This window comes from Chaetomium fimeti (assembly GCF_033439085.1).
Source record: "Chaetomium fimeti strain CBS 168.71 chromosome Unknown B0H64scaffold_13, whole genome shotgun sequence".
Classification (NCBI taxonomy): domain Eukaryota; kingdom Fungi; phylum Ascomycota; class Sordariomycetes; order Sordariales; family Chaetomiaceae; genus Chaetomium; species Chaetomium fimeti.
The window spans coordinates 559,309-576,652 of NW_026944341.1; the positions used below are offsets into that span (position 1 = coordinate 559,309).

Genomic DNA, 17,344 nt, shown 5'->3' on the forward strand with positions numbered 1-17,344 from the left:
ACTTCACAACGCAAGGTGTCCGTGCCAGCAACACTTTTACGCCTTACATAGTACTGGCAACCGTATATAGAAACGCGCGGAATGGCTTTGGCCCACCGCTAATATAGAAGAATTGGACCTTTTACAATTGAACCCTCGTCCCGTTCTGCTACACCGGTACCACATTCCATTTCTTGCTTGCGAATTCCTAACAAACCCAGTTTTCTCCTCACTCTTCGTGGGCGTACTTTTTAAAGTCCACTAACTGCCTTCGTCTGAAACGCGTCGAAGCCCATTGAACCTTGAATGGCCGAGTCAGGTTTTTGCCACAGGGTGATTGAACAGTAGCACTGTTGCGTGACCGAGCATCCGTCCTCGAAAATATCATGAACCACGGCGGCCAGCATGCACTCAATGCTGAAACTAATCAGTTATTGGGCTCTCGTCTGACTTCTGGAACGGATACCAGTCGGCTTCTCGAACTGCTTCACGGACTGTTCAGGTACCTTGGAACTAGTGGTGGCAACTTGACCCCCCATCCCTCCACAATAGCTGCTTCTCTTCCAGCAGGGCATTCCCAGCATCGAGGTCGCCTTCAGAGGCAACTGTCATCCCCAGTTTTACTGTGTATGTTGCGTCAGCGCGGACCCCCAGCCTCGGGAGAAGCTTTCTTGTTGACTTCCATCCGTTGGCTCTCATTCAAGGCCGTTTCGTTCGAGGTGCCGCCGGAACCCAGAATCATCCTCGCTTCCTGCTTTCTTCCTCCCACAACCCTCTACGACTAACCTTTGCTGGGCATCTCTGAACAAGTCCGGCGCGGCCGCCCTGCCATATGGAGTCCATCATGGACGTCTCGGAGCTTGTGTCCCAGATGCAGGACACGTTAGCGACGATACACAGCACCCTCCAATCTCTCGACCCCAAAGTTCACGATGCGAAGCTAGACGATCTTGAGAAAAGGCGCGATGACGCTATCCGGGCCTTAACCGCCGCATTCTCGGCCGAGGCGGAATCATTGGACCAGAAGCGGAAAGCCGAACGGGAAGAAATCGGGGAACGACGAAGAAAGGAGGATGAGGAGCGAGATCGGCGGCGCCGTGAAGAGGACAACGAGCTTGCAGCGAAAGACCGCGAGGAAGACCAAGCCCGAGACCGGAAGCTGAAGGAAGATAGCAAGGATGTCGAGCAAGAGACGGACGAGCTGATGAGCCGGGTGGAAGAAGAGGCTCACATGGCCACTACAGAGGGACGGGAAAAGCTACAGGCATTACAGGAGAGGCGACGGGTAGGCATTCTCTCATCAGCAAATTTCGAGCTTAATCCTAACAGCAGCCCAACAGGAACTCAACCGTCTCATCGAGGATCAACTCGAGATGACTCTCCCCACGCTCCCTGTTGTCCCAATCAGGAGGAGGCCCACGAGGGCTAGCACTTCCCCTTCTTCCCTGACCGACCGAAAAGTGCCCGAAACTTCAAGGACTGTGGGCGCCCCTGCCCACCCTGGGCCGGATCAGCAAGAAACATACAAAGCGGATGAAGTGCCGCAGGAGGTACCGAATGCAGACTCATCGATAAACAACGTGAGTAAGTCCAGTCTATTGCTGCCAGGCAACATGGACAATGGCGATGAAGATTCAACGGAACACGTCAATTACGCACCACTCCAAGAAGAAACAAAGAGTCAAACTGAGCCTCCCGGACCAGCCGACTGGCCCCTTACCCAAGAGGATGCGGCAACAAATACTGCCCATCATCACCAAGAAGCGTCCCAGGAGCCCACGGCGGCGTCCGAGACTGTCAGTGCGGGGAATAACGAAGCATCTGGGGCCCATGAACCGCTCCCTAGCTCTCCCCTCGTCACGGCCACTACCGTAGCGGCCGAGGCAAAGTTCAGTCCTCCAAGTCAGTCCACCCAAGAGAGATTGGCGGACGACCCTGGCGAACACCCTGAATGCCCCAGGAGCCAGAATAGCCCAAGCAATGACGTTACCGCAGAATCACACGAGGTTGGTGCCATTCCTAGCACCATGAACCATGGAGTTGATATCTCTAGTATGGAAGAGGACGAAGCACCACAAGAGCAGGTTTCCAGCAATCGGAGCAGCACAGAGGCTCTACCTTCAACGGGGATAGAAAGCGCCGAACCATTGGACGAGGATACCGCACTACTGAATGAAGAAGAGTACCAAGCCAACCACGATAACCCCCCGGCAGCTCATCTCAGCGAACCGGATGCCACTAGCCAAACCAGTTTCGCTGCCGCTGAGGTCCTGCCGGAACCCAAGCATCAATTCCCAGGACACCATCCAGAGCTTTCCATGCTGTCCACTGAAGCTGAATTAGCCCATTTTTATTACCATGATCTTTCCGATGTCGAGGAAGTGTCCCCCGCATCTTCACCGCGAGAGAAAGAGCCAGATGAGGATGCATACCTGCACGTTTCGGAAGCATCAGGGAATCCACCCTTCTCAGCCCACGCCGACACAAGCGGGTACCTGTCTGAGAATGCCGACGCGTCGAACCCCAACTTCGGCCATCGGGGAGAAAGCTACATCGAAGAAGACGAGGTTCACCACTTGGAACGTGTCCACTCAACCATACCACAAGACGTGCGGACGGAGCCCGGGGCATTTGTCCACACAGCCGAGGGCCAGGGGCAAGGGGATACAGCAACCGATGCAGACTTTGAGGAAAGTCTCCCTCGTCTTCACCCATTGTCAACGACCGAAATGACGCTAGAACCTCTAAATATGATGATTCAGGATATGGACGAGAACGAAGGAACCAGCGAGCAGGAGAAGGCCCATACGTCAGAGCCAGGAGCAGAGAAATCTGTCGTCTTTGAGCAAGAAACGGTGGTAGACACCGCTAGCCCCGAGAGCGAACCGGCCAGGGAGCACTACGAAGCGGTAGAGCCCGAAATTGGTGGCTATGACGCTCTAGGTCTTCAGCAAACCGGCGTCGTTGAGACCGGGCCTGAAATTCCCGATCCTTCCGGAGGTGGTACATCAGCTCCTATCGACCACGTGCCTTCACCGGAGCCCGATGATCACGATTATGACCATGACCACGAGGAGGCCGAGATGCATGAAGAAACCACGGGCACAGGAGGAGAGTCACCCGTTGACTATATGTACAGAGGGTACAGGCGCTCTTCACCAGAACTGCACGACATCAAGCCCCAAATAGACCCCGGCGAACGGGATGCCGAGTCAGGAGAGGATGAGCCACACCAATCCCCCGGTCATCGTGGGCATGAAGACGACGATACGGACACGGAATCCCAACGATTCGTTACGCCACTGCCGTCCCAAAACTCGTTGAGAGCGTTTTACCAAGAAGAGAACACACCGCATAATGTTGATACCGACGATTACATTGGGAGACAGTATTACGAGGAAGACCCTCGGCAGTACGAATCAGCGCATCAGCATAGTACCACCGTCCACGGCGAGGACCACTTATTCGATGACACTGACCAGAGTGAAGATCATGGCCTGCCAGAGGACGACGAGGTCGAGAGCGTCGCCACCAGTCAACCAGGGTCTCCGGCGTTACTGGAACAATCGGGGCAAGCCGAGGAGACGGATACCAACCGCGAAATTGAGCCGCAAAGGATACCCGAAGTCACTGTCAAGAGTCCAACTTCCCCTAGGAATCCCGCCCGAACAAGCTGGATGGAGGAGGTCGACGATTACTTTGAGGAAGAGGAGTCAGGATCACCACCGGAGACACCGCCACCAAGTGCCCGTGGTGTGGTCAAGGACGAAGCCACCAGTAACACCGCCCAAGGCGATCTACCACATGAATTGCCCGTCTCAACCGGGAGTGGTCTCTCTGCCAGTCTACATAATACCGAGCGGCCACACACCCCTACTACGCACGAGTCCCTACCTTCATCAGAGGACGCGACGCCCGAACCATCAGCAGCTCTCAATGTCACAAATACGCCATGGCGCGCGGATGATGGTTGGACTCCACAGTCTGTCCGTACCCATACCCCATTCTCTTCGCCGCCGGCGTCGCCGCCCCAGAGGGTTGCCACTCACAAGCACGAACCTGTGACGAGCAGCAATCCAGCAACCGAGGCACCTAACTTGCACAACCAGCTTCGCGACAACCCGCGACCCCCTACCCACGACGCCTTCGACGACGAAACAGAAAGCAAAACCCCCCTGAGCCTCACAACCCCATGGCAAGGCCGCGAGTCCCCCGACCTCAGCTTCAACCAATACCCGCCCACCACCAACCGCCACAGCACCACCAGCGAAGGCGGCGCCACCACCAACACAACCAGCGGCAGCCTCTTCAAACGCATGCGCAGCATCTTCGAACCAGGGCGTTCCGGCACCCACCCCAACAACCCGAACCCAAACCCAACCAGCCCAACCCACCGCCACCACCACAGCCCCCACCACCAACAGCACGACTCCTACCCCGGCCCCAACACCAACCCCAACCCCACCACCAGCCCCTACACCCCCGTAACGCGCGGCCGCCCCGCCAGCGAGACGTGGTTCGCCCACCAGCAGCAGCACCACCAAGGCGCCGGCGCCGGCGCCCCCTTTTCAACGACACGTACACGCTTCTCGCCGCTCCCTAGCCCGACGCGCCCTACTGCTCGGCTGCCGGACCCGGGGCGGAATTGACCACGCTCGGGCGTGGCGGGGGTCGGTTGGGGAGGGGTGCGGCGCGGCGGGTTTGTGGAAGGGGTGAGGGCGCGGGGGTATGTGGGAGGGGAAGAGGGTGGGATGGGGAAAGGGGGTGAAATCGGGAATAGTGAGGAAGAGGAAGAGGAGGAGGAAGGGGATGAGGAGGAGGGGGAGGAGGTTGTTATTGCTCTTGGCTTGACGCCGACCCCGACCCAGGAGAGGCAAGCCGGGCTGGTGTCGACCGGTGTTGCTGCTACTACTACTGCTAGGGTTACCGGTGGAAATTACGGGCTCGGGGTTACGGTGCTGGAGAATAACTTTGATCGGCTCGGTGTTCACTCGATCACGGCCCAGGTTTCTGTGGATGAGACTGGTTTGGAGGAGGAGGAGGAGGAGGCGGTAGAAAGGGGGAAGGGTGATATGATGGAGGGCGCGAGGAGGTTGAGAGCTGGACCCGACATTAGCTCGAGGTGGAGGGGAAGTGATACGGGTGTGAGGCAACGGCCGAGGTATACCGAGGCTGTTGGCGAGGCGAGGTTGGCGTGGATGTGGGTCGAGGGCTGGCGGGCAAGGTTGCGGAAGGGAGGTGACGTGGTTGAGAAGGCCAGGTGGGAATGGCGACTGGACTCCCCTGAGGAGGTGTCGGTGTCAGAATCAGTGCCTATTGTTATGGTTGGGGAGCCGGAAATCGTCGGTGGTGACCAGGGATAGGGGGTGCGGGAGGTGGTGTGTTTGTGTTTCACTCTTGGCAGGGGTAGCATTATTTACGCTCTCTTCTTCTTCGGCTATTGCCGCCGGCATTGTATTGAAGCTACTGTACGAAATGGAGGAGCAGACACGAGGTTTTCGAATCCGCTACTGGCTCAAGGCGACCTCAAGCAAGGCTTGCGATTTGTGCAATCCGCAATGCCCGACATCCAAACGGGTATGACGCAGATGCAAATAAATCTCCGAGCCGCGGAGTGAGGACCTCCTTGTCGATTCAGCCATATTAGGATCTAAGCGGGGAATGCTTGGTTGCGGGATCTTCACAAACGCTACCTTGATCCCGGCCCCCCCTACCGCAGGGCTATGCGCCCCAATGCCAATACCGCGTTCAAGCTCCGTCCACATATCCCCACCGGCCGATCGCTCGGGAAGCGGCTCCGTTGTTGGCGTTCAAACCGGGCGGGATTAGGCTACTTGTGCGCAACGGTTGGCCTTCTACACAGACCCGACGACCTCGAAACCCCACCAGCTGGAAGAAGAAGCAGCAGGGAGACAACGAAGCGCCCCAACTACGAAGGTTAATGAACACCAGAGTGCCGAGTCCCTCCTCCTCTGCCGTCCCCATTCGCTGGAGCCAACTTCCGGGGTACAGGGCTCAGGGGCTCCGTCCGGGTAATAACCTGGTTAGATCCCTGGCTCTCCCGATTGGATTCCTGCAACCTCCCTTGACTATGAAGACGCCCAGCAGGTCAGATAGCCGCCACCGACAGCGTGGTAGCGGGTGAAGGGAAGTATATATCGATATGATCGTCGCGGGGTCAGTCCGGGGTCCTGATATGACCCACCCGACCTCGCCTGGCGACGTATATATTGTTATTCCCGACCCTCAAGCCTCCATTAGAGCTTCGAGACGATCACCCTTCCAAGGCCAAGCGGACTAACAGGCATTTATCTCGCAACAAACACTCCACGATGAAGCTTCTCGGCCAGCTTTCGGCTGCGCTCGCCCTCATGGGCAGCGTCATAGCCCACCCGGTCTTTGACGAGCTAATGGAGCCGAATGCCCCATTGAAGCGCGCCCAGGCTGCCCTCAGCCGGGTCAATGACTTCGGTTCCAACCCATCGGGTGCCAAGATGTACATCTACGTGCCCAGCCAGCTAGCGGAGAGCCCTCCTATCATTGTGGCTATCCACTACTGCACCGGCACGGCCCAGGCTTATTATGGCGGCTCTCCTTACGCCCAGCTTGCCGACCAGAAGGGCTTTATCGTCATCTACCCCGAGTCCCCATACAGTGGCACCTGCTGGGATGTGTCATCCCGGGCGTCGCTCAGCCACGACGGGGGCGGTAACAGCAACTCGATCGCCAACATGGTCAGCTACACGCTCGAAAAGTACGGTGGCGATGCCAGCAAGGTGTTCGTCACGGGCTCCTCGTCAGGCGCCATGATGACGGTAAATACTAGCTCTGAGTCCCAGAGTGATTCGCTTGACTGACGGCCTTGAACCCAGAACGTCATGGCTGCGACCTACCCCGAGATGTTTGCCGCGGGCATCGCCTACTCTGGCGTTGCGGCGGGCTGCTTCTACAGCCAGGCTGGCGGCACCAACGCGTGGAACAGCTCGTGCGCCAACGGTCAGGCCCGTGGAACCCCCGAGGTGTGGGCCAAGGTGAGCGACGCCAGATCCCCAGCTCCTCTTAACCCGATATCAAACTAACGCATCTTGAAGATGGTCACCGACATGTACCCCGGTTATGACGGTGCGCGTCCCAAAATGCAAATCTACCACGGCTCGGCCGACACCACGCTCAACGCCAACAACTACAACGAGACCATCAAGCAGTGGTGCGGCGTGTTCGGCTACGACTACACCAAGCCCGACAACACGCAGGCCAACACTCCCCAGTCACGGTACACCACTTACACCTGGGGCGACGGGCAGTTGGTGGGTGTCTATGCGCAGGGTGTGGGACACTCGGTACCGATGCGTGGCAGCGACGACATGAAGTACTTTGGACTGTGAGGATACAGAAAGTTGATTCAAACGCGTCTGTAAGTCCCAGAATGTAGAGGGCTGGGAAACCAACCCAGTGTTAGCGTAGGGTGTCTTCCTGAGACCCCCTCGTGCCGACGTAGCTAGCATTTCGTAGCCAACGCAAATACTATAAAACTACACTGAGCACCTAATTATATATCCTTGTCGCCAACACAACGCTTATGCCCGTAACTCCACCGCCTAATAATCAAGAAGCCCGCAAAAACAGAGCAACGGGGAACAAACGAGCGCGCCGCAACCGATAACCGCATACAAGCAACAATCCAGCACCCTGCTCGGAGACACGTCCGGCAATCCACAACAGCCCTCGCCCTCGGCCCTCTTCCTCTTCTCAGTCTTCTCATTCTCCCTCTTCTCCCTCTTCTCCTCCTTATCCCTCTTCGCCTTGGCCTTCTCAAACGCCTTCTGCAGCGCCGGATCCACCACCGACATAGGCAGCACGGCACCCCCCGACGGCGTCATGACAGCCTTCGCAAAGCACCAGCCATCGATCCGCCGCCCACAACCAGCCGCCTGACAAAACAGCGGTTTGGTCCCCTCGTAGGGCGTAGCCCACTTGCCGCCGGTGCCGTAGTAGGCGCGGATGCAGCTAGATCGGGGGCAGGGCCCCCGGTGAAGGCAGGGGGTGTGGCCGATGAAGTCGGCGCCGTGCTTCTCGGCGATGGCTTTGTGGCAGACGGGGCACTGGTACTGCGAGTAGAACTCGGCCGGCATCGGGGAGGCGGCTAAGGGGCGGGTCTTCTTGGGCGCGTCTTCGGTTTGCGCCTTGGAGAGGGTCGGTTCGGGCCGGCGGCGGTCGTCGAGGAATGCCGTGTGGAAGACGGGCGGGTGTGGCACCGCTGGGAGGGGGGTGGATGACATGTTGGTTTGAGATGTCGGTTGAGATCAGGTGGTGGTATGAATGCACTGGGTTGGTGAAGCAGTTGGGCTAGTAACTTTTGAACGTTGGCTCTGTTCGTTGTATATGAAATCGATGAGTTGGCGGGTTCCTGGCCGAGTGCTGGTTTTCCGAGTAGGTTTCATTGTTCCTGCTCTTTGAGACGTTTACTGACAAGATAGATCGGATGGGAATGTGTTAGTGGCCCATAATATCGGACGGGATCAAAATAGCTTCACAAAGGGAAATTCCAGTGGTTTCTTTGACCTAGTCTTCGAGTTATTGTAGATGGGACCGTGTCGGTTAGCCTGGGTCAGGGGAGGTGAAAGGAGCTGTGGAGGTGCTGTGGAGGCATCGAGACAATGAGAGAGGCTAATATTATGGGACAAGTGGCACTCGCTGCGCCTGCAAGCACGCCGGGATTCCCTGGATCACCGAGAATGAAGCTTTGTCCCGTTTATCAGCTGTTCAAGTTCAATAACTGGTCAGTTGGGTCAATGGTTGCCCCCTGTATTCCAGCCGGCCCAACTAAGGTATCTCAACCCTAAACTGGGCAGGCATTTTTCCAAGTGACAACAAATAAGGCATCGTGAGCGCCACAACTACACAGTAAGAGACCAAAGGAGATCGACTTTAGAACGATGTGGACCCGACAGTTTGGGTCCTTCGCCGCAGGGCGTGCATGGAACCGGGCTGGTGCATACCTTCGAGGTCACGGGAGTGGCGATAACGGCCAACAGGTATCTCCTAGTCCATGAACCCGGCCAAGTGTCCCGCCAATCTGCCTTGCAGGCTCACTGTTTGCTGGCACTCCTCTACTGTGTACATATATTCGTCAATCTCCATGATGTTCGACCGACGGGCGCCCTGTCAGCCCCTCGATCTGCCAACCCCACACGTCGTTGGGCTGCGCCCCTTGGACTCTCCGTGGGTAGTAAACCCCTTATTCCTCTTGGGCGGCATATAATTACAGTCAACGCGCCCCAATGTCCGATTTTCCCATATACGTTGCCAATGAGTTTACAACGGTGGCCCAGCATTGCGGATTCAACGTCACGATATGTCCATCACCTTACATTTCTCTTTGCTTACAGCAGCTTCACGTCTCGTTGTACTAGTAATATCGGTAATTATAATATCTAATGCGCGCCTCAAACGCAAAGCACAATCAACTCATCGCCGCAATTGGTAAAATGAAAGAAATGACTCCAAATAAATGGGTGTTCGATGGATGATGATGCTGTTACTCCACGTCACTGGGCAGAACGGCCTCCTCGCTATCCCACTGCGCTCCCCAGCTCGGATGCTCGTAATTCTCTCTCACCCGCGCGTCCTCGACGGTACTCTTGTTTACAGCTATGAGCAACCCAATCGTGAAGTCCACCCCCATTATCTTAGCGGTCTCCTCAGCGAACCTCTCAGCGAACAGGTTCCTGAACCGGCGAGCTGACACCAGCGCCCGACTTCCGATGTGTAGGCGCCGACAGCCATGGCACGCGTCAGGTTGGGTCCCTCCTTCGGGTAGCGTACGAGGAACATCCTTAAGGTAGGAAGTAGAGTTGGGATAGCTGAGAATTTCTTCATTTGTCGGGATGAGAAACCCGAGAATGGTGTGTCCGCACTTGATAGGATTGAATTCTAACACATGTCGGCAAATTGGGCATGTGACCTGTCGTCCTTCATCGTAGCAACTTTGGTACCAAGTCTCGAGACAGATATAGCAGGCCATGTGGCCGCAGATGGTGATCATGGCGGGCTCGATGCTGGCCACGGCTTCCTCAGAGGGCGGCAGGCCCAAGATATCCAGCTCGGTGACCTGGCAGATGCTGCAAATGGCAATCGGGGGAGCTCGGTCCCATGCAAGGCGGCCTTTGCGCTCGATGTAATTTCGGACATCCGCCCAGAGACTTGTATGGGTGGTCTCGGGGGTATTGTGAATGGCGTCCATTATATTAGCCTCGTAATTTCTGATCGTCAGGATGTGTTGGTAGGGAGGAGTTGAGATTGAGTGCTCGATATCGTCCACAGCCACTACCCCCGGTTATATGGTCGTAGCATTGTTGATTCCTGCGAGAACTGTGTGTTTGTTTCATACTCAGGAGGTATATTGTCTCAAGCGTCACATTCATAATGTTCATAGTGTGGGGCATGGGCAATTTGTTGTTCTATAGGTACACTATGATATGTCTCTACATTTTAATGTCTCACGTGCTTACCTCTCCTTGGCCAGTACATGTACCGCACGCAGTACGTCTCAGCCTCACTCGGCCGAGATATTGCACTTGTATTTCTCTCGACGCCGGACGGTGTCGAATCCGTTTGCCTTCACAGGCGCTGTTCTCTTCACTGGAAGCTGGACCGTGCCGCAATCAATGCCCAAGGCTGTCAGTCTCTCAGTCGGCTGTTTCGTCCCATTTGAGCCCCAAGTCACCCACTCCGTTTGCAGTTCAAGGATCCAACGGCTCCATTTGGGGAGAGATCAGTCGTTTCAAACACATGACGAGTACTTCAATTCGACGACCGCTTGCGCTGCTTTTCTCTGACTCGGAGGGGCGCCTTTACCTAGGTACCTACTGTGTAGGGTAGGCATTGTATATCATGATTCCTGCCCATCTAAACTATTTGTATAAATGAGAAATGTTTCCTCTCCTCCTCTCCTCCTCTCCTCAACCTTTCCAACACCTTTTCACAACCTCGAATGCAACTTTATAACTAATCTTCCAACCTTATCCACTTTAGATTAGTCCTCTTCCTCTTCTACCTCTCCACTATATTTCCATACCTGCAAAGTCGACCCGGTCTCTAAACCAAGAGCTAGATAATTGCAAGAAAAAAGTAACAGCCACCCTCTGGCCAAAGAAAGCCGAACACGAAAGGGAAACAAGGATTCAAGCAAAAAGAACAAATAAAAAGTAATCGAGAAAAGTAATTAAATAAAGGAAAGCCGAACATAAAAGGAAAACAAGAAAGTAGTAAAAGAAAAGCATATGGAGTTAATATTTCTGGTTTCTTTGGGATTTAGCGCGGCTTTCGTTTTGTTCTGACAGTCGAGGACTAGAAATTTCCATTCTCGACATCTGCGCTTGGAGTTCGGCTTTTTTGTCTCTGAGGTGCCAGCTCAGGGTCCGTCCGCATCAAAAACCCCACCGATCCCGATGGCCCCTGGCTTGCACTCACGGCACCGGACATGCCGGAGCGTTTCCGTCGGCACAATGCCGACAAGTTTCGACGGGAGCGTCCGATATATACGGTCCACGAGGACTATACAATCACGGTGTCGCAGCCGTCGATTGTTATCGGCCAATACACTACAACATGGCAGGAAATGCAGGCCTGCGATGACCGCATTGAGAAGCTCGCAGACGGTACCATTCGGTACACCGGCCCGTTGCGGCCTCCTCAACGGGCCCAAAGACAAGCCCAGGCCGGCGAAGCAGAGGTTGGAGTTGGGCAGGGGCAGCAGGCTTGCCACCCTCAGGAACAGCAGCCGCGCGCCCCCCAGGAGCAGCAGGTTTGCCACCCTCAGGAACAGCAGCCGCCCCCTCCCCAGGAGCAGCAGGCTCGGCACCCCCAGGAGAAGCAACCCTTAGAGGGTACAGCGCAGCCTGCTATTACCATCAATAACGCTACGGGGGGCCAAATCATCATCCAAGGCACGAGCCAGCGCGATGCTTTACAAGTTCGTCAGCCCCCCCTTCTCCCACCCGTTCGGTCGAGATTATAGAGGATGGCCTGGATAGTCCTGGCCATTTTCTTTTGCATTGCGCTGGTATACTGGCTTTTCCCGAACTGGGATTCTAACTGGGTGGAGGATACCCTTTTCGTATTCCGGCTCCGCAACCTCCTCAACGGACTATACTGCCTAAAACATATACGTGAATGATGCTTCGACGGGACGGACAACGGTACGAAACTAAGGTGCGTCACTAGTAGATAGGAGTGGGATTACAAGTATAGCCCCTGTGTAAGTAACCTCAAACCCCTCTGCGAGCGACTTCTTAACGTATAAAGGGAGTATCCTGGAGTGGTCCTTATAGTGTTCGTTTATTCGTACATTAAGCACTTACGCTGTATTAGCCCCGGAGCCAAAATAAGGCTGGGGCTGGAAGCCTTCTTCCTCAAGGACAATAAGATATACACCCTAGGTATCCTTTATCGCCTCGAATGTTGTGAGGCTTTGAGATGCTCGATAGTTGGGGGGGGGGGGGGGTTCTGACTCGAAAATAGCGAGGAATCCCGGTCCGATGGTCGGTAAAGTGCTTGAAAAGACGGCATCGAAATCGTCTTTAGTAGGTAAGAGAAGGTCGAACATAACGTTTTTAACATTATCGGGTATCGACACGATCGTGGACCATGCATGGTCGCAGATCACCTGCTCAGCAGTGTTGGGCTTCGGCTGCCGGTTTCTCAGTATAAAGTTAGATGTTTTATCCCCTACAACGTTGTATACGGAATGTGTTAATTCATACCGTCCCAGAGAACATCCGTCCTCAGCATCCACTCCAGCCCTGCCGTACTTAGGCGGCGAACAATCACAGGCTGGTGCTTAAAATAAATGCATCGAAGCGTGTGTATGGATAAATAATTGGGGCGCAGCCCCTGATTGATCCGTCTGTCGAACCCAAGGCGGTAGGTTCTCTGACTGGCGCAATTGTTCTTAACGGTTAGTACCCGGTAGAGCAAAGAATAGATCGCACACATACTCTGATGTCGTGCTGTCGGATGCACGCTTCAACCTGTTGCCGTGCCCACGGCGAGAAGGTTTCTGGTATTGAACCAACGGCCCGCTCCGTAAGGTGGTGAGCGACGCCATCCTCACATTCTTCCCGCTTTAAAGCGGTCAGAGCCGCGAGCCGTTGGTCCATTTGGGGTAATTGATGGTTGGTTGCAATTCTAATATGAGCGGTTTCATGCGCCGTGGGTTGGTGGTTTTGTCGATAGTGTGTGGTTTTGCAGGTCGGTTGCGAAGTTTGAGGCGACCTTGCGAAAAGAGGAAGAGGAGGAGGAGGAGAAAGAGGAGGAAGAGAGAGGCCACAGAAGGGAGCTAGCGTTTCTCGTGCGTATAGATAGTTCGGATACTAATGGGTAGCAAATACTTTGCGACGTTGGTGTTTAATCTAAAAGAAATTGAGTTTCCCAAAGTTTTAGCTAATTTTGCGAGAAGGCGTGGAAAAGGTAGAGGACAGGAAGTGGAGGAGAAAGAATGGAGGATGAAGAGGTCATGGAAGGAAGCCAGCGTTTCTCGTATGTATAGATAATTTGGATGCTAGTGAGTAGCAAATGCTTCACCATATAAATGTTTATTTCCTAGATACGTTCGCGCGTATGGTGTCAATGAAGGGCACTACGGTGGGATTGTGCTATAGAGAGTTTATGAACGTGTCCTGGATAAGTTGTAGGTACGCCTGAAAGATACCCTCCAACAAGAGAGACCCGGGGTTTGTCGCTTCCTTCGCCGGATCCATCGAAGTAAGATAAAGAAGGTTGTTTCGACGTCGAGTCTTCCAGCAAATCGGCGGAGGAAGAATAGAATCAGAGTAATATGATCTCTTGAGTTGCCTTAAAATCTAGGTCTCTTGCGGTGTAAGGAGCGCGTTTGTTTTGTCTGAACGATAAGAGAAACTCATGACAACCCCTTTTTTGCCTGTGTTGCTGGTGGTCCTTATGTGCGGTGCCACAAACCCCGCGGATTTGACGAATCAGGCATTCAAAGGACAGGGCGAATCCTCTCTTTGCCTAGCATGCTACAACCGTCTTGCAAGGCTCAAGGCCAAATCAAGCTTCTGTTTCCCTGTTCAGTGCCCGATCGACCACCAACCACACCTCTCACCCTTGCCTTCACTTGCCGTCGCTTGCACTCGCCGCACCATCTATACCGAAAATGCAGTTCCAATCGCATCTACTCGTTCTCTTCCTGGCAGCCAGTGCCGCTGTTCCGGTCCTCGGCCAAGCCCAGCCGCCGTGCGCAGCGGTTCCCAACTCTTACTAGGTTTGCGACTCGGACTGCCTGTACAAGGTTTGCCCGCGCGATGACGTCTGCTATAAAGCTTGCGAAGCCAACTGCAGTAAGTCACCGCCCCCGCTAAAAGCATACTAGCGGCCGCTAATCATGTGGGTTCCGCTGCCAGAGGCCGAGTACGTCCCCGACTGCGATCCTGACATCTGGAAGGCTTAGGGGGACATCAATCATCGTCTCCCACGTGATGGATATCCCGACAAGTCGACGAGGATCTGGAAATAGTCCATAGAGTCATCCGGGTTGTGGAGCGGCACTGGGCAGCCAATCTAGGCGTAGATGGGTGGGAAGGACGGCATACCAACATCTCGGTTAGCGTGACTGTAATAACGCTTTGCTCTATTAACTATCAACTCTCGACGTCTTGGTTACACTGTTGACAGACTACTAAAAGACACATTGCTCCTCAATTCTACGCCTGGTTGAGTTTCAAATCCCTCACTTCCCCACATGAATCACCAGCTTCCCTGCGTTCCTGCCCGTCTTCAGTTTCTCAAACGCTTTGGGCAGATCACCCAACTCATATGTCTCCTCAACAACGACCTTGATCTTCTTCTCCGCTATCCACTGCCCCAGCTGCTTCAGATCGTCCCGACTATGGCCGATGTTGTACATCACGTACTTGCGCTTCCCTCCGCCCAAGAACGATGGCACAAGGAGCCTCGTGGCAACCGTTTTGATGGCATTAAAGTTAAGTGGCCCGCCGACTTGGACAAACTTGCCGGTTGGCAAGAGGAAGTCGTCGGCGGCTTTGTAGAGATTCGCGGGCAGTCCAGCATTGTCGACAACCAGGGAAAATACCTGGCCCTTGGCCTTGAGAACCTGTGAGACGTCGGTAGAGGTGTAGTCGATGATCTCGTCGGCTCCGAGCGAGCGACAGAGGTCAGCTTTGGCGGGGGAGCAGGTTGCGGTGACATGGCAACCGAGAGCTTTCGCGACCTGGATGCCGAACGTGCCGGTGCCGCCTGAGCCGCCATTGATGAGGACCTTGTCGCCAGACTTGACATTGGGTGCAATGGTCTCTGCTTTGGCGTCAGTGCATGGTACTCGTCCGCTTCTCCGTGTCATAATAGCATAGGTATCATAAGTATCCAGGTGGAAAACATACGGTATGCGGTAATGCCTGCAACTCCCACCGCGGCGGCGTCGTCTGGACTCACGCCCTCCGGCACGGGAGTGCACGTCTTGGTAGGTGCCACGACGTATTCAGCCGTGGTGCCATACTGCTGCACGTCGATACGTCCAAACACCAGGTCTCCAACGGCAAAGTCGTCAACGGTTTCAGTAGTCTGTACCACACGACCGCAAAAGTCCATTCCCGGGGTTGCTGGGGTACGGATGACAGCGCGAGCGACCAAGCCCAGTTCTGGCGCCTTGTAGTCAGCCGGATTGATGCTGGCCGACACAACTTGGATGAGCAACTCGGCATCCCCACGACGCGAGGATACGGTCGGGATCGGGACCGAGTCGTTGAGGACGAGATTCTTTTCGATGCCGCCCGTGGTGCTCGAGTACTGCCATGCTTTCATCGTTTTGGGGGCATCTTTGGATGCCATATTGTCTGCGATATTCGTTGCTTGAGATCGGAGATGCTCAGGTGTTGAGTGAAGGAAGCTTGGACCGATGATGCGACACATCATGTAACACAATCGCGCGGTTTCATCATCATATCATGATGGCACCATGTTCAGGGTTAGGGTAGGCATTCTTTGGTATGCTCAAATGCCAAGCACATTGTGCCAAGACCCCAAACACATGACGGTCCCAGACTCGGGCCAGACCAGCAGCTGCACAGCTGCACATTGATTTCCGCTGCAAGCAGATTCGGGCATTTGTGTCTTGATTCAAGTTCCCGGTTCCCCAGACTTCAAGCCCTGTGAATCCCGTTGTTGCGTTCGAAGTGGGACTCGGCATGACTCGGGCACGCACTCGGGTAAGCAGACACTCACGGATCTTGCCGATGCCGAATCTGGTAATTGTTTCCGACCTCCTTGTGTGTGTGACACGCGCAAACCTGGAAGCTGCAGCCCCCGATCCGAAACTCGCCTTGTGCTCTCCCTCGTGGACCCCCGGAGCTCAGCATCGGCAACTGAACCGATCTCAGACAATGCTTTTATCATCCCCGACAGGTGTCTGGCCACTTCGTGGGCAAAAAAGACAATTCCAGAAAGCTTTCTCCATGTCTCCATCAGGTTAAAAGAAACGAGGGGCCCCACAAGCACGCGGTGAGACTTGCCTGGGCTGTTGCAGATCGACAGTCCCCACCGCGGAATGGACACGAACCTGTGTTGTGCGCTGAGCTCGTGCGGCCGCTAACAAACCTTTTTGATCCTTGAACGCGGCAGTCGGGGAAGTGACAACCCAAAACCACTGGAGCCAATCGGCAGGTTCATCTTGTTTGGGTTTGACACCCGTGAAAGCCCACAATAATAATAGCCTGGGAGCCGAGCACGTGCCGAGGAAGAAAATGTCCAAAAGCTGTCAAACTAGAGATCGAAAATCAGTCCAATCTTCGCGGTCAGTCGTCTCTCTACCTACCTAGGTAGGGAAGTAGGAAGAAGGTATCAGGGAGATAGGTGCCTAGGTTGGTCAAGATCACAATCTAATCACCAATATCCGTTGGGGAAGTACCGCGCACGAAAGGGTCTCTCTTCATCAAACGGGGTGGCGATACCAAGTCTCGCGTACCACGTTTTAAAATGGGGGTTGGGAGGGGTCCGCCCTCTTGGAACCCGGACTAGACCATCTCGAGACCACCTCCCATAGCTCTAGCCAGGTACGGCCTTTCTCCGGGCCAAAGGCGATCTCCTGTAAAGTCTGAAGGGAACACAGCTCGCCAATGGACCGTGGAATGAAAGGCGGGCCCGGCACCTCGGCTGGACCATGTTTACTCCCCACTCTCAGGGGGGGGAGTAATCTGGTCTGCAACATCGATGGGGAATCCACACTCCACAGCTTTTCCGCGGCCAGATACTTTAAAAATAAAAAAGAAAGGCCCGGCTGCCCGGTCATGTCGATATACATAAGACGTGACCAACTGAGGTCCAGGACGCC

General features: G+C 54.8%; 6 protein-coding genes across 6 annotated transcripts; 3 read left to right on the forward strand and 3 right to left on the reverse strand.

Moving 5' to 3' along the window:
• Nucleotides 1-823: 823 nt before the first annotated feature.
• B0H64DRAFT_452680 (uncharacterized protein) lies at nt 824-5,342 on the forward strand (the record flags this gene model as incomplete). Its single annotated transcript, XM_062807210.1, has 6 exons — nt 824-1,264; nt 1,320-1,775; nt 1,947-3,948; nt 4,238-4,463; nt 4,509-4,691; nt 4,760-5,342. The coding sequence occupies 6 exons, from the start codon at nt 824-826 to the stop codon at nt 5,340-5,342; spliced, it is 3,891 nt and encodes a 1,296-aa protein (XP_062654050.1).
• Nucleotides 5,343-6,220: 878 nt separating this feature from the next.
• On the forward strand, nt 6,221-7,498 carry B0H64DRAFT_350553 (Alpha/Beta hydrolase protein). The gene is made up of 3 exons (XM_062801440.1): nt 6,221-6,794; nt 6,852-7,010; nt 7,071-7,498. The coding sequence occupies exons 1-3, from the start codon at nt 6,312-6,314 to the stop codon at nt 7,362-7,364; spliced, it is 936 nt and encodes a 311-aa protein (XP_062654051.1). The 5' UTR covers nt 6,221-6,311; the 3' UTR covers nt 7,365-7,498.
• B0H64DRAFT_452691 (uncharacterized protein) lies at nt 7,435-8,297 on the reverse strand (the record flags this gene model as incomplete). Its single annotated transcript, XM_062807211.1, has 2 exons — nt 7,651-8,297; nt 7,435-7,477 (listed from the first exon to the last, which is right to left on the reverse strand). The coding sequence occupies exons 1-2, from the start codon at nt 8,256-8,258 to the stop codon at nt 7,435-7,437; spliced, it is 651 nt and encodes a 216-aa protein (XP_062654052.1). The 5' UTR covers nt 8,259-8,297.
• A 1,220-nt stretch (nt 8,298-9,517) lies between these two features.
• Nucleotides 9,518-10,222, reverse strand: B0H64DRAFT_378738 (uncharacterized protein; the record flags this gene model as incomplete). The annotated part of the gene is made up of 3 exons (XM_062802603.1): nt 9,518-9,630; nt 9,690-9,814; nt 9,975-10,222. The coding sequence occupies 3 exons, from the start codon at nt 10,220-10,222 to the stop codon at nt 9,518-9,520; spliced, it is 486 nt and encodes a 161-aa protein (XP_062654053.1).
• A 1,084-nt stretch (nt 10,223-11,306) lies between these two features.
• Nucleotides 11,307-12,339, forward strand: B0H64DRAFT_60453 (uncharacterized protein). Its single transcript, XM_062808495.1, has 3 exons — nt 11,307-11,953; nt 12,086-12,238; nt 12,286-12,339. The coding sequence occupies exons 1-2, from the start codon at nt 11,462-11,464 to the stop codon at nt 12,155-12,157; spliced, it is 564 nt and encodes a 187-aa protein (XP_062654054.1). The 5' UTR covers nt 11,307-11,461; the 3' UTR covers nt 12,158-12,238; nt 12,286-12,339.
• A 2,272-nt stretch (nt 12,340-14,611) lies between these two features.
• B0H64DRAFT_412753 (uncharacterized protein) lies at nt 14,612-15,999 on the reverse strand. Its single transcript, XM_062804945.1, has 2 exons — nt 15,399-15,999; nt 14,612-15,312 (listed from the first exon to the last, which is right to left on the reverse strand). The coding sequence occupies exons 1-2, from the start codon at nt 15,928-15,930 to the stop codon at nt 14,729-14,731; spliced, it is 1,116 nt and encodes a 371-aa protein (XP_062654055.1). The 5' UTR covers nt 15,931-15,999; the 3' UTR covers nt 14,612-14,728.
• Nucleotides 16,000-17,344: the final 1,345 nt, after the last annotated feature.

Excerpts from the sequence above, each read along its gene's own strand:
- B0H64DRAFT_350553 (XM_062801440.1), top strand. The coding sequence starts at position 6,312 with ATGAAGCTTCTCGGCCAGCTTTCGGCTGCGCTCGCCCTCATGGGCAGC. Across the intron at positions 6,795-6,851 it reads CGTCAGGCGCCATGATGACG|AACGTCATGGCTGCGACCTA; the intron begins GTAAATACTAGC and ends CCTTGAACCCAG. Across the intron at positions 7,011-7,070 it reads CCCCCGAGGTGTGGGCCAAG|ATGGTCACCGACATGTACCC; the intron begins GTGAGCGACGCC and ends CGCATCTTGAAG.
- B0H64DRAFT_60453 (XM_062808495.1), top strand. The coding sequence starts at position 11,462 with ATGCCGGAGCGTTTCCGTCGGCACAATGCCGACAAGTTTCGACGGGAG. Across the intron at positions 11,954-12,085 it reads GCCAGCGCGATGCTTTACAA|GATACCCTTTTCGTATTCCG; the intron begins GTTCGTCAGCCC and ends AACTGGGTGGAG.
- B0H64DRAFT_412753 (XM_062804945.1), bottom strand. The coding sequence starts at position 15,930 with ATGATGTGTCGCATCATCGGTCCAAGCTTCCTTCACTCAACACCTGAG. Across the intron at positions 15,313-15,398 it reads TGCAGGCATTACCGCATACC|AGACCATTGCACCCAATGTC; the intron begins GTATGTTTTCCA and ends ACGCCAAAGCAG.